At 39.2% G+C, this 15572-nt stretch overlaps 1 protein-coding gene across 2 annotated transcripts; it reads left to right on the forward strand.

Moving 5' to 3' along the window:
* The first annotated feature begins 1635 nt into the window (after positions 1 to 1635).
* LOC148027846 (aquaporin NIP1-1-like) lies at positions 1636 to 14549 on the forward strand. 2 transcript variants are annotated; one of them, XM_087689557.1, is made up of 5 exons: positions 1636 to 1989; positions 2113 to 2319; positions 2414 to 2611; positions 14104 to 14165; positions 14321 to 14549. In XM_087689557.1, the coding sequence occupies exons 1-5, from the start codon at positions 1969 to 1971 to the stop codon at positions 14514 to 14516; spliced, it is 684 nt and encodes a 227-aa protein (XP_087545683.1). In that variant the 5' UTR covers positions 1636 to 1968; the 3' UTR covers positions 14517 to 14549. The 2 variants fall into 2 exon arrangements, with proteins under 2 accessions (XP_087545683.1, XP_087545684.1); XM_087689558.1 differs by lacking the exon at positions 14104 to 14165 and having other exon boundaries at positions 14321 to 14491.
* Positions 14550 to 15572: the final 1023 nt, after the last annotated feature.

Raw genomic sequence — 15572 nt, forward strand, 5'->3', positions numbered from 1 at the left:
CAGATTGTAGTTGTTTGGGAAATGCTGATTGCATGTGTTTCTATCACCACCACTGAAGGGGTTTGTTGTCCACTAGTAGCGCGGAGATTGATTGGCTGGAGGCAAGCAAACAAATAAATCCCTCCATAGTATACTAGTCATTCCTTTTGTATTTGAATCTGATTAGTTTCTTTCTCACCTTGTTTTGATGTTCGTTTGATTGCTCATCCACTATCAAATATATATATGTTCTTTTATGCACAAAGTTTTAAGGTAAAGAAAGTGTTGTACGAAAACCCTTGGCTGAGGAAGTTGATTTTGAGGACTCATACTTTGAGCATTGGATGGTGTTGAGTATGTGTAAAATACTCCAGATCTTTGACAACAATATGGAGCTGTAAATATTAGGGAAAATTTTTAGTTTTCTTAATCCATTAATTAAGTTTTTGTGTGTGTGGCATTCTGGTTACGAGCAACTGTTGAGGTGTTGGGTACCTTTTTCTTGCTGTTTGTTGCATGTGGCTCACTCATGCATATAGTCATATGTTTGATAGTCCTTATCCTTAGAAATCTCATTATCCAAGTTTTGAGGATGAGGTTTATCAAGCATATCACTCTATGCATCTTGATCTTTCTTTCCTTCCCTTGTGCTCTAGTTGCTTCCTATCTCAATAGTCACCTGCACCTTAGGCACATTGAATCTAGGCATTTGTGTAGCCCCAACAACACCTAGGCTGAGTTATAGAAAAGCTATACCTATCCTTGCACTATCCAGTATCCTCTAATGCCTTTTCTCTACTCTTATGGTATAGCTATCCCCTTATTTGTGACCTTCGTCCATAGCAAGTGAAACATGAATAAGTCAAAGTTGAAACCATGGCAATAGACTACACATATTTTGATAATGTAGAAGGTGCCCAAGACCTCAATGGTTGCCTACAACCAATATGCCAAACACACACACACACACACAATGAAGTGATGGAATAAGCATATTAAAAGATTTCTTTGATAATCATAGCTTCATATTGTTGTTAAAGATTTGAAGTACCTTGTGTACACTTGAGACCATTTAGAGTATAAGGAGTCCTCAAAATCAGCTTCTTCGGTCAAGGAATTTCCATGCGATACTTTCTTTGCCTTGATCTTTCATGCATGAAAGATTTATATACATTTGATAGTAGATGAGCAATCAGATGGAAGAACATGGAAACATAGTGAGAAAGAAATAAATCAAGATTCAGATACAAAAGGAATGCATAGTGTATTAGAGGGGTTTTTAGTTTGTCTCTAGCCAACCTAGTCTCCTTTGCCATTGGTGGATAGCAGACCCCTTTAGTGGCTATTGTAGAAGTACCCTCGCTGATGCAAGTTCTCTAGGTCTTCTTGAGTCATCAATATCTTGTCAATACACATACATGTGGACACTTTCTCACTCAAAATCTAGCTTTTACGAGCATGGAAGCTTGTATGCAAAAAGAAGAAACCCTGCCTTGAAGCCATGTCATTGTCCAAGAGATTATGGAGGAGATAGAGTATGTGAAAGACAAGCAAACAAGCATGAAAATTGGATGGAAGTAGGGCACTCTTAGTTGGATGTTTGTATGCTTTTGTAATAACCATTGAAGGGATCTTCTGTCCACTAGTGACAAAGAAGGCTAGGTTTGCTAGAGACAAACAAAAAAGCCCCTTCTTAGTACATTAGTCATTCCTTGTGTATGTGAATTGTGATTAGTTTCTCTCTCTAACCTTGTTCTAATGTTCTTCAATTTGACTACTTTGCAGTACACCAGTCATTCCTTGTGTATGTGAATTGTGATTAGTTTCTCTATCTAACCTTGTTTTGATGTTCTTCAATTTGATTACTCATTTACTATCAAATTTATATAAAGCTTCCATGTGCAAAGGATCAAGGCAAAGAATATATTGTAGGAAAATTCCTTGGTTGAAGAAGTTGATTCTGAGGGCTCCTTAAACTCTGAACATTGGATGGTGTCAAGCGTGCACAAGGTATGTCAAATCTTTGACAACAATATGTAGTTGTGATTATCAAGAAAAAAATTTAGTTTGTTTAATCCATCGATTAATTTTGTGTATGCGCATGTGTATGCGTGTGTGGCATGTTGGTTACAGGCAATCGCTGAGATGTTGGGCACCTTTTTCTTGATGTTTCCTATATGTGGCTCGATCATGGTGGGCTGGGGGATGATGGGGCAGGATATGGTGGTAGGCCTCTCCCTTGTAGGTCTTATATCTTCACTTGGTCCAGTCTCAGGTGCACACTTCAATCCTGCCATTACTATTGCCTTTTCTGCAATTGGGCAATGCACATGGTCACAGGTATTTTGATATATAATCAATAAAGCAATCAATCATCAATAGTATCTTTTGGTCACATCTAAATTGTGTATGTTCATACATGTGCATGATTCAGGTGCCTTTGTATGCGGGAAGTCAGCTCTTGGGTGGCACTTTAGCAGTGTGGGTGGCAATGTTGTTGTATGGAATCAAAAGGAATGGGGTGGCCTTAACTTTACCTAGTGGTGGATGGGAGCAATCTTTCTTGATGGAGATAGTACTGACCTTCAGTCTTAGTTTTGTAGCTACTGCCACGAATCATCTTTCTAAGATTGTAAGTGTTTTTTTGAGGGGTGGTTTTGTGCTTCAAACTTTCAAGTACTCATGATTTCCTTGATCACTAGTATTGATGGGAAGTAAGACTCACTTCAACTTAACAATACAATGTCAGCACTCAAGCGCTACATTGTGTGTGTGGTTTGTTGCCACGGTTTTAGCTTGGATTTTGTCATGTTTCCCTTATTGTGATTGGAAAGTTGTGAATAAGGGGGTAGCTATAAGATAAGAGTAGAGAAGAGGCGTTGTAAGGTATTGGGTAGTGCAGGGTAGATATAACTCTTTTGCGATTGAGGCTAGGTATTGTTGGAGCTGCACAATGTGTCAAGGCTCAATGTACCTAAGGTGTGGGTGACGATTGAGGTAGGAAGCAATTGGAGCACAAGGGGTGGGAAGGGAGACCAAGATGCATAGTCTAATATGTTTGATAGTACTAATTCTTAGAACTACTATCACTTGCACCATGGTCTTCTTGGTGCTTGCTAGAGATGGTGTTGGTTGGAGGATTTAGGGTTGCTAGAGCTTGAGAAAACTTGCAAGACTTAGTGGCTAGTTTGGTGGGTCTTTGTGCCTAGCCTTACCATGCATTTCTAGAACTACATTTTGGTAAGTAGGAAGATTCAAAGGTTGGTGAACATCGAGAGTGTTGGGAGTAAGGGATGGAGCTTAGGGCTACTGAGGGGAAGCCTATGGAGGGGAGAGATGATTGACATGTTGGCAAGAGTTGAATGACTTAAAAAAACTTAGAGGACTTGTGTTGATCACTTGGGCTTCATTTCCAACTCAAAATATGTGTCTTGAGCTACATTTTTATGAGTAGGAAGATTCAGAGGCTAGTGAAAAGTGGAAGTGCCAATAGGGATGGATGGAGCTTGGGTTTGCTGATTGGAAGCCCATGTATGAGAGAGATGAGATGGTGGGAGTTGGCAATAGATGGTAGGCAATGAAATTGATGTTTAAACCTAGGGAGAGGGAGCAGTGGGTCGACAAGGGAAGGGAGGGTGGTGAATAGTGGGAGTATTGGGAGGGAGAGTTGGAGATTGGGGATGATAAGGGGGATCTCATGAAGATGAGATGCAATGATGGGAATTGGCCCGTGTCACTATAGGACACGGGTGAGATAAATCTCCAAGTGATGGGATTAATAGCTTGTAAGTTTCGTGCACATGCTAATGTAGTTAGTAACTCGCATAAAAGTGGTAATCTGTGCTAAATACCATTCTTGCAATCTTTTCGCATCCTTGTGTGAGATCAAGGCATCACATATCAAGCACTATGGCTTTGCATGGGTTATTGCTTTTTGTATGTGTTAATCTCTTTCACACATGGATGGTGGATACATGCCTTTAGCCTTTGTGCTGGAGTCTCGAGCGATTGATCTTGTCCACTTGGGGGAATCTTCTCATCTGTATCCTATAGTAAGGAGTGGAGTTGGCAAGAGATGGGTAAGTAGTCAAACATATATTTAAATCTAGTGAGAGAGTGGTAGGTTGGTAGGGGAAGGGAGGATGATTGGCTAAGGGATGCATAGGGGACTTAGGTTGGTGGAGGTTTTGGGGGGGGGGGGGGGGGTCGGCGAGGAAAGGGAAGGAAGAAGTGGGACCATGGGGTAGAGCACTATACATTGAGGTTTGAGGGAAGGGATGGTCTTCCATGGTGGGGGTGGAATAGGGTGCCTAGGGATAGAGAGGGGGATAGCAATTGCTCAAGGGGGTGTTGAGTAAATGGTGAGGTAGGCCATATGGGTGAGTAGGCTATACAACACATGGAAGAAGTGGGGGACTATATAGGTGGTGAGTGTTGAGCTAAAACACGTTTTTAAGCTAATTAGCATTCTTAAAACAACCCCAAAACACACTTAATTAATGAAAAACCCTAAAAAGGGGAGCGGTCCGAGAGAATTTCAGTGGTCCCCCAAAACCCTAATTCTTTGGGGCACCCTTCAACATCTATAAATAGGCAGGTTGCCCCCATTCAGCCTTATTCCTGTTTGTGCAAGCTTCACACCCTTGAGTGCAGATTTCAGCCATCAGTCCACACATATGTGGTTGTCTAGCCCTAGACACTGTTGCCACACCTTTTGCTTCTGCATTTACTCCTCGAGTGTGTAGGCGAGAGCTAGGAGCCCATCTCCATCATTATATGACCTTCTGTTGCTGCATTTGGACCTATTCTACACTTGGCAGCAGTTGGCGACTGCATCCACATCTTGCGTTTGATGTCATCTTCCCAGGCGACAACTGCCCACCCTCTTCGTCATCTCTCCAGCTTGTGCTTGGTGCTCTCGGTCCTCTTGAGGCCTGTGTTTGTTGCATTCTCTCCATCCTACACTCCAATTGGTGGTCACAGACTTGGGATTTGTCTCTAGTGGATGTCACTTTTCGACACACTGCTCTGCCCTTGAGTAGCTGTACACTCTTACATTCATTTGTAGTATTCATTTACTTTAGAGTTGTGTTCTTCTTTCCCTTCTTTTGTTTGTGTTTAAGTTTTTGTGTTTGAGTTTTGAGTTTTGCGTTTAGGGTTTGAGTTTTGCTTTTTGTGTTTGTCTCTTTGTGTTTTTGTCGTGGTCGTACACTTTGTGTTTCCTCAGTGCAAAGCCTAGCAGTTTTCTTCACATGGTATCAGAGTAGATGCTCTTGTAAAGAGTATCTTGCAGATATTGTGGAGAGCTAGTCTTTGTGCGAGGCACACAATACAACTTGTAACCGAATCACAATGTCCTAGACGCCTTCCTCTCCAGTTCCTATGATGTCCTATCAGGCTTCTCCATCACTGGAGGCCCTCAGACGGCATTATGGACTCGATGAGGAGAACGACACTCCACTTTCACCTTCACCTTATTTTTCTACTCCTATTCTAGATTTCACTAACATGACAGAGGAGAAATTTACTATTGCAACAAGTACGATAATGTTTATCCTCCTATAAGCTTTGCTACCACATTTGGGCCGGTTGGTGAGGCTGGCCACCTCTCCGATCATGGAGGACATACGGCATTTGGAGCGTTTGGCGATCCAACTTCATCATTTCATTCAGGTCCAGTGTCAGGTTTGTACAATCCTTTTGAGTTGAATGACACAAAACCCTCGCCTGTTTCTTCTTTTGAGGTGCAGGATCCGAATGGCTTTGCGTATATGAACTCTAATAGAGGGGGCTCATGAAGCAGACGGAATTCAGGTACCTCTACCCTTGATCATCTCTCTTCATCCTTTCAAAATCTTGGATTATACTCCATATCCGCTTCACACATACTAGGGGTTGGATCTTCCATCTTTGCTCTTGTTGAGGGCGCGACTAGTGGAATCATGAAGATTTGCAGCAGGGGAAGTGTGCAGGTGAGTGAGAGTGAGAGTGACAGAGAGTGTACGAGCTGATTTCGGTGTACCAACAATGTATTGATACACAAAGAATAAAATGTATTTATACTTAGGGCTTGTAAGGATGCATTCACACGTACAACATAATAATACACATGTACAATATATGGAGGTGAATGAAGGACCTTTACATCCCAACAACCTCCCACTTAAAGGTCTGAAGTGAACCTTTAACCAACTCCAACTAATCGTATGCAATGCTCATGCCGAGCCTTGCTTAAACTTTTAGTGAGAATATATGCAGGGTTGTCCTGTGTTTTGATCTTGGTCAATGTGATTAGACCATCTTTCAGAATTTTTCTGATAAAGTGATATCGCACATTTATATGCTTTGTGCGTGAATGATACATGGCATTCTTAGCCAGATGCATGGCACTTTGGCTATCACATTCCAACATTGGAGTACTCATAGACATGCTGAGATCCTTTGCAAGTTTGCTAAACCATATAGCTTCCTTAGAAGCTTCAGTAGGGCTGATATGTATTGAGCTTTAGTAGTACTCAATGCTACGATGTTTTGCAACTTGGAGCACCAAGAGACGGCCCCGTCAGCAACTATAAAGACATATCTGCTAGTGGACCTTTGAGTGTCCAAGTCACTTGCCATATTTGCATCACAATAACCCTGTAGACTAAGTGCACCCTGCCCATAGCAAATACACTTTCTTTGTGTATCCTTTAGATATCTAAGAATACACTTGATATCCTCCCAATGTGTTTTGCTAGGATTTGACATAAAACTGTATCTCCATTGCATGAGCAATGTCTGGATGAGTATCAACCATAGCATACATAAGAAAGCCACAAGCTGATGCATAAGGGACTCCATAGCATTGGCTTCGATGTCATCTTTTGGGCTGTTGGCTTTCTTAAGCTTAAGATATGGAGGTAAGGGCACCCCAAGAGGCTTAGCTTCAATCATGTTAAATCTGTTCAGTACCTTTTCAATGTACTTCTCTTGAGATAAGAACAACAAGTGCTACGTTCTATCCCTGCGAATCCTCATGTCCAATATATGTCCTGCATTCCCCAAATCTTTCTTGAAGAAAGCTGATTTCAGCTGATATCTGAGAGCATCCAAGCTAGTCTTTCGTTTCCCAGCTAGCAACATATCATCCGCATACAAAACAAGTATGACGGGGTTGCTATCTGTATCATTTTTCATGTACACACAATGATTTGCATGGCTGCATGTAAACACATGAGAGAGCATAAAAGTATCAAACTTTTTGTACCACTGCCATGGTGCTTGCTTCAGCCCATACAAGCTGCATTTTGGTTTACACACCAACTGCTCTTTTCCAAGAACTACAAAGCCCTCGACTGTTTCATGTAGATTTTCTAATCCATGTCACCATGTGGAAAAGCTGTTTTCACATCTATTTGGTACAACTCTAAGTCCAATACAACAGTGAGAGCAAAAAACACACGTAGAATGGTCATCTTCACAACAAGTGAGAAGACCTCTTGGAAGTTAATCCCTTCCTTTTGTGCATACCCTTTGGCAACTAGTCTTGCCTTGTAAATCCATTTGTCTGGAAGAGGCTATTTTCCTTTGGGCAACAACAGAAGATCCCAAGTATTATTAGCATACAGAGATTTAATCTCTTCTTTCATAGCTAGCTCCCACTTACTGCTGAATTTGCATGACTTGGCCTCTTTGTATGTAAGAGGCTCACCCTCATCTGTAAGCATCACATAGTGTAAAGAGGGGTCATACCAATGTGGCTGTCTTCTTAAGCGTGTAGACCTGCGTACCCAATGATCTACATTCTGAGGAATCCGATCTACATCTGGAGGCATGTTATTTTCAGCATTTATTGGCTACTGTATGCCATTTTCAGCATGGTGTTCATGCTATACAGCACCTTGATTTTCATTACCAACACCTGCATTTTCATAATCAACAAGTCTATCTTGTTGTCCATGACCTCCTTGTGCTTCTATTTGTTGTTCATCATCATCTGCCTTAAAAATAACCGGTTGATCATTAGTTTCAGCCTGTGGCACAGCATCATGAGGCGCATCATTTGAAGTAATAGATGGTTGCAAATTCTTAAATTTGACATTTTTCATGTCTTTATTAGAGGCTAAAGTACTTTTCAGCAACTTTGCCTCATTAAACACAACATTACGGCTGCGAACAATCTTCTTAGACTGTGATAACCACACTCTATAGCCAAATTCACCCTCATTACCATAGCCCATGAAAATGCCTTTAGTGGATTTCGGGTCAACTTTATTCCTTAGCTCATCTCTAACATGAACAAAAGCATCACAACCGAATATCCGTAAATGGTTATATGAGGCTAATTTGCCAAACCAAACCTCCTCAAGAATGCCATTATTTAAGGATCTGTTTGGAGTGCGGTTGCAAATGTGAACTGTGGTTTTAAGTGCCTCCCCCCAAAATTCATGGGACAGATTAGTAGTGGATAGCATGCACCGCACTCTCTCACATAAAGTCCTATTATATCTTTCAACCACCCCATTTGAAGAAGGGTTGTAAGGAGTTGTAAGCTCCCTCTTGATTCCATGCAAGTCACAAAAGGACTTAAACTCGGTAGATGTGAACTCACTCCCTTTATCAGTTCTCAAGCATTTAAGCTTTCTACCTATCTGAGTGGTTAGAAATGCATGAAAAGTTTTAAAAACAACAAACACTTCACTTTTCTTTTTCAACAAATAAACCCAAATCTTCCTGGAACAATCATCAATAAAAGAGACAATATGCAGCACCACCTAATGATTTCAGGGGCATACTACCTACATCACAATGCACTAAGTCCAAGACATTGGACTTACGGGAGACACTAGAGTAAAAGGAATTTTATATTTGCTTTCCAAACTAACAGTCATTACAAAAATCAAGTTTAGAGCCTTTTCCATCAACCCTCTTCAAAGAGGTAAGGACATTAAGTCCTTTCTGGCTCATTTGGCCTAATCTCTTGTGCCACAATTCCACATGACAGTCAATTTCAGCAACTGTAAGAAACTTGCCATTCAAAGCTTTACAGTGCAGAGAATACAAAGTGCCCTTCTTGGTTCCTTTTGCAATCAACATGGAACCCTTTTTCAAATTTTCACCAACCACCACCAGATAGTGTAGTGTAACCATGCAAGTCAAGCTGTCCAACAGATAGTAAACTCTTCTCGATGCTAGGGATATATCTGACATCTTTCAACACAAGCTCTTGCCCATTATCCAAAGGCAAGTGTATAGTGCCTATCCCATCAATGCTGCAAGCATGGTTATTTCCAAGATATACTTTTCCATAACTGCCTACATTGGACATAGCAAAACACTTCAAGCAAGGAGTTACATGGAAAGAAGCATCAGAGTCTACAATCCAAGTCTGAGTGACATCATCATCAACTGACAAAAGTGTATCAATCACATCAGCCTTGGTAATCTGCATATCCTGCATTTGACATACAAGGGCATCGTAATCAACTGCACATAATACATCAGCCTTTGTATCTGAGAGCTCCTCTAACTACACTAGAGGCCACATTGGCCTTTTTCTTACCTTTGACTTCCTTAGATACATTTGTCTTATTCTCTTTTTTCTTTTTGTCTCCTGTATTCTATATTCAACCAGCTTGATTTTCAAATCATCCCCTTCCTTAATAGAGAACTGTTGAAGCTCAAAGTCGAGATTAATGCTTGGAATACGATCTCGGGCCGCATAGCGGTCAAGAAGGTGGCTTTTTCAAACATGGACATCATTTCAGCCTAGTTATGGACAGCCAAGGACTTTTTCAAACATGGACAAGTTGGCAATGTTTATGGTAGCAATTATGCGCCAAGTGGGAGCTTAAGAGTGCTGACTTATCCACCATTCAATGCTTCAAGATCTCAAAGCAATTTCAGGACAACAAATAGTTCTAAAGTTAATTTCAAACAAGGGGACAACAAGCCTAAATCTATTTTAGTCAATATGAATCCCAAGTCTATTTCTATGGACCTCTATAAAGAAAGAAAGAAAAAAGGCTTATGCTTCAAATGTGGGGAAAAGTATATACTTGATCATGTCACAAAGTGTGTATAAAAAAATGCAAAAGCTAAGGTTCATAGTATGTTAGTTTTTGAGGATTCTGACGATGATATTGATGAGGCTAATGCAACTGTACCTACTATTAAAATTGATGATTTTAAGGAAGAAGTTGAGCAAGAGTACTTTTATGATCCGGTTGACTCTTTTTCTTTTGATCTAGGTGGGAGTGTTCCTTTCGACCTAGGTGGGACTTATGATGAGCCACTTACTGCCACTAGTTGTTCCATTTCCATGGATGCTTGGACAGGTTCTAAGAGCCCTGAAACACTTCGTATAAAGGGTAGCATTCATGGAAAGGCCATGTTCATTTTGATAAATAGTGGTAGTATACACAATTTTGTGAATAAGTCCATTATGGACAAGCTGAATTATCTTTCCACTGACTTACAACAACCCATAAGAGTTCAGGTAGCCAATGGTGAAGAAGAAGTCATTACCTAAATATGCCCACAGATTTTTTTACAGTTGGCTGAAAATTATGAAGCACAAGTAAACTTGATTATCTTGAAAATGGGGCCTATAGATATTGTCCTTGGTTGTGATTGGTTGATGACATTAGGGAAAATCACTATGGATTTCTCACAACTGTATATGGAGTTTATCTATGATGGAGAGCTCATCCATTTATAAGGAATTCCTAGTAGATCATATTTTCAACTTATCACCATTCAACAACTCAAAAAGGAGTATAAGAGTTACTCATAGATATTTATTTTGCACTTGAATAATGAGATTGAAGATCAATCCACAAATTCAGCAAGTCACCGAACCTCAAAAGCTCTTCTTGAGGAGTACAAGGATTGGTTTGAGGTGTCTACTTCATTACCTCCCAAGAGAGCAGTAGATCATCCCATTGATTGGGAGCCCAACTCAAAGCCAATCAATAAGCCACCCTATATATTGTCCAAGTGTGAACGGGAAGTAGCCAAGCAAATCAAGAAGCTTCTTAAAATGGGATTCATTGAACCTAGTTCTTCACCCTATGCATCTCGGGTCTTGTTAGTTAAAAAGAAAGATGGATTTTTTAGGATATGTATTGAGTACAATGATCTTAACAATATCACAATGAAGAACAAATACCCAATACCCAGGATTGATGATTTGCTTGATGAGCTCAAGGGGGCTAGATTCTTTACGAAGAGTGACTTGAGGTCAGGGTATCATCAGATCCGTATGCGAGAGGGTGATGAAATCAAGACCGATTTTAGAACTGATCGAGGGCTCTATCATTTCCTAGCGACGCCATTTGGGCTTACAAATGCTCTAGCTACCTTTCAGAGTCTGATGAACAAGATTTTGCAGCCTTTCCTCATTTAGTTTGTCTTAGTCTGCTTTGATGGCATTTTGATTTACAGTAAGACCCTTCAGGACCATCTATCACATATAATGAAGATTTTTGATGTATTGAGACATCACATACTCTTTGTTAAGGAGAATAAATGGTCTTGCATGCAGACTGAAGTGGAATACTCGGGACATATTGTCAGTGAAAAAGAGATCCAGGTTTAGCCCAAGAAGGTGCAGTGTATTAAAGATTGGCCAACACCTTCGACCACTACTTTACTTAGAGGATTCCTTGGTCTATGTTCATTTTATCACCGATTCATCAAGCACAAGTGATTGTTCATGATAGGGATTCAAAGTTCATGAGTAACTTTTGACAGGCGGTATTCACATCCATGGGTACTAAATTTGCTCCCTCTACGGCTTATCATCCACAGATTGATGGACAGATATAAATGTTAAATTAGTGGTTGGAGACTTATCTTCGCTATTTCTGTTATGATGTCGAGAATTCATGGAATTATGGGTTAGACTTGGCTGAGTTTACCTACAATAATTTCACTCATGCTAGCATAATAGTTTTGCCCTTTGAGGCTATGTATGGCTCTAAGGTATCCTTACCTACAATCATCTTTAATGAAATAATCAATCCTCACGAGAAAGAAGAATTGGAAAGAATACAGACTCTTCTTTAGGACTGTAAGATGAATCTTAGGAAAGTCCAAGACCAAATGAAAATATATGCAGATGAGAAGAGATGACCTTTAGAGTTCCAAGAAGGAGAATTGGTTTTGTTGAAGAGTTTTGTTGAAGGTGCCCATGTCTTGGTATTTTACTTTGAGAGATGGATCTAACAACAAACTTGCTCATAGATCAAATGGAGAGATTTACCACCTGAGGAAGCTTCTTGGAGGCTTGATCCCATATTAGATGAGTTTCCTTTCTTAAGGGACACATTGGTGGTTGAAGCTTACTGATTATGGAGCCAATTATGGTGCAGATAGGGACCTGACAGTAGACTATTTTAGAATAGTTTTTATTTTGTCTAATTTTAGAATTATGCCATCTACATAGTATCAAAGTAATCTTCAAGAGCTATGTTTTGACATGTGGCACACTTCATTTGGATACTTCTACTAGAAGTTATGGCAGATTTGGTTCAGCAGGGTCTATTTATACAACAAGCTGTCTACTTCATTTTGAGCTCATCAATTGAAGACTTTAGGGCTCCAAGTACTTTTGAAGTATTCTTGATCATGTATATAGTTGAGGCCTACTTCCATTCCTTTATTTCAGTCCATATGTTTCTTATCTTTTATTCATTTTCCCATTTGTAAAGTGGAAAACAAAGTAGTACTTTGCTCTATCCATCATTTTTCCAAATCTTTGTAAGTTTGTTTTGAGGGCATAAAACCCTTGGGATGGAATGGATTGTAAGAAGTTAGAAAGAATAAGGATTTAAGGTGTAAATAATAGAGATGCCATGTCACATTGACATAGGTATAAAAAGAGGGAATATGTAAATTTTCTCATCTTTTGACACATTAATACATTATTGTCATTCTTCTCACTACCTTGCTCTCAGCTTCAATGGCTTCTTGCTTCTTTTTGTCTTTCTCTCTCCTATTCTAGTCTTGCTCTCCTCGTCACTCTCTTTCTCTCTCTTTTGCACTCCTCTCTTTTGCAGTCTTCTCTCTTTTTCTCTCTCTTCAGTTCACTTCTTGACAGAAGAATGAGAAAAATAACTTCACCAAGGCAAAGGATCTATTTTGAGTTCATCTTGATAAACTCTTTGAGGAAGTGGTATACCTCGGGGTGGACAAGCCCACCCTTGTAAGGTGTGACCAATGATTTGTGGTGCTTAAAGTTGTTGGGCCCCCATTATGAGAAGAAGCTAGGTATGAGTATGGGGATTAGTTGGGTCTTAACCTTTATGCTAGAAGAGGTCTATATGATCAAATGGGAAAAAAAGTCAAGCCTATGAGTTAGATGGAGCAATTAGATTGGTAACAACTAAAGGCATGCTAAGTTGACTAGCAAGGTGTAGAAGTCATCAAGGCACCCTTTTTTGGGTGTTAGAGGTTGTGGATATGGCCCCTAGCTAGGGACTCCCAACTTCTAGTGTTCAAGGGCAACACTCTTAATTTAATGGTAAATGACTTATTCCCTAGTCAACTAGAAAAGGTTAATAATATAATGTGTTAGTCATGCTAATCTACCACCGTCATGGGCTATAAAAATGTGACCCTTCATGAACCACGATAATCTATTTGCCTAGTTAGAGATCATCTAGCAAGCTCTGAGTTCTTCACCTAGAATCTATTTTTATCACCATCTAAGCTTCATTGTGGATGTGCAAGAGTGGACAAAGGTCATCATTGCATCACTTTTTTTGAAAATATGAAAATTTGGAAGTCCTAAAGTCATATAGTTAAATAAATTCAATTTACATAAGCCCACGAATAAGGTTATTGGATCTCTTATTCTTTTTTGAGAGACTTGCATGATGTCATCGAATCTATACCAAGTTGTACAATTCCATCGATTGTGTGACTTGTGATATTTCTATCCAACTACTAGGTTTGAATGTATGATATTTTACCTTAGAAGCTATGACCCTTATTTAACAAGTTCTCTATTAGTTCGTTCCATGGTTGCAAGATGTGGACTCAATTAAGTTGTCGAAAAACAAGTGTAAGATCATTTATGATAGTTTAGAAGAAATTCTTAGATCATGTTACCTATTGTATATTCAACTATGGATGTAGGATGGCATACAAGGTGTTGTTGCTATTGGGTTAACTGTTGCTGCGAATATCCTACTTGGAGGGTATGTAGATTTAAAGTTGATAACAAATATGCATTCTCAATTTAAGATTACTAATGGAACATGGCGACATGCTTTATCTCTCATCTCCAAATTGCACTTACATAATATAGAGTCCTTTTTATAATTTATATCATTGAGCTTTTATCGTGTGGCAGGAGTATTTCGGGAGCATCAATGAACCCAATTAGATCACTAGCCCCAGCAATAACTCAAAGTAACTATCATTGTATTTGGATATATCTTATTGCACCAATTATAGGTGCCATTTTGGGTGCTCTTTCTTACACATCCTTACAAGCTAGATGTATTAAACGTGAGAGACCATGTACAAAATTTGAACTTGCTATGTGAAAGCACAATAAAGTTATCTTATAAATCTCAATACTAAAGCTAAATCAAGATTTTTAATGTGTCTTAAGAAGAGCTTAATAATCAAGTTATTTGTGAAACCACATCATTTTCTTACAAATATCAGTACTTTAAGTTAAATCAAGATTTTTGGCCTGCCTTAGAAATGTTTAGTAATCAAGTTATTTCTCGTTATTTTTGAAAGGTGGCTTGAGTTTATAAAATTACGTTTGATTTATTGAAAGAAAGTAATTTTTGGCACTATATGAGCTATCATTTTCTTGTAGAGTGCAGGAGTTCACAATATGAAATGTGCCATAATATATTGGCTTTGACAAATCTTAAAAATATATATTTTGCTTATGTTTTACTTCTTATTTTTCATCCATGTAGCCTTAAAAGAGGAAGGCATGGTGGTGCCATGACTATAAGTCATGATATTTGGCACTCGCGTTGGTTATTAATTGAAGTATAAGAGTCTCACAACTATAAGATGCCAAACAAGATAATTGAAGAGATTACAACATTGCAAGAGAGCTAGATCATCCTTAGTAAGGTGACTTGGGTACTTAACGGTGTTCAATTTCTCAAATTGTTAAGAAGACGAATGAGGGGTGAGAGAGTAGAGTACAGAAGAGAGAAAAGAGGAGAGAGAATGAGTGAAAAGAAAAGAGAAAGACTAGAAAGATAGAAGAGGGGAGAGAGAAACCATGAAAGCAGTGAGCAAGAAGGTAAGATGAAGAGAGAGTAATTGCAGTAATATAATAGCTTTTTATATTCTTTTATACTCATGTCGGTGTGCTAGTTTATCCACCATTCAATGCTTTTAAGTCCTCAAAGTAATTTCAGATTGGCCAATAGTTTTAAAATAGATTATAAGCATGTAGACAACAAGCCTAAAAATACTTTAGCATTTGGTAATTCAAAATCTATCTCCATGGACTTGTATAAGAAAAGAAAAGAATATGTAAAATTCTTAATACGTTGTTACGCGGGCGATGATCGAGAGCAAGTCTCGTTCACAACCTGATAATGAGACATTAAGGAGTGCTGGTTGGG

This window comes from Lygodium microphyllum, chromosome 12 (assembly GCF_053477565.2).
Source record: "Lygodium microphyllum isolate KBCC chromosome 12, Lygodium_microphyllum_v1.1.10, whole genome shotgun sequence".
Taxonomy (NCBI): Eukaryota; Viridiplantae; Streptophyta; class Polypodiopsida; order Schizaeales; family Lygodiaceae; genus Lygodium; species Lygodium microphyllum.

Coding starts and splice junctions, on each gene's coding strand:
- LOC148027846 (XM_087689557.1), top strand. CDS start 1,969: ATGGTGTCAAGCGTGCACAAG. Junction 1,990..2,112: donor TGGTGTCAAGCGTGCACAAG/GTATGTCAAATC, acceptor TGTTGGTTACAG/GCAATCGCTGAGATGTTGGG. Junction 14,166..14,320: donor GCGAATATCCTACTTGGAGG/GTATGTAGATTT, acceptor ATCGTGTGGCAG/GAGTATTTCGGGAGCATCAA.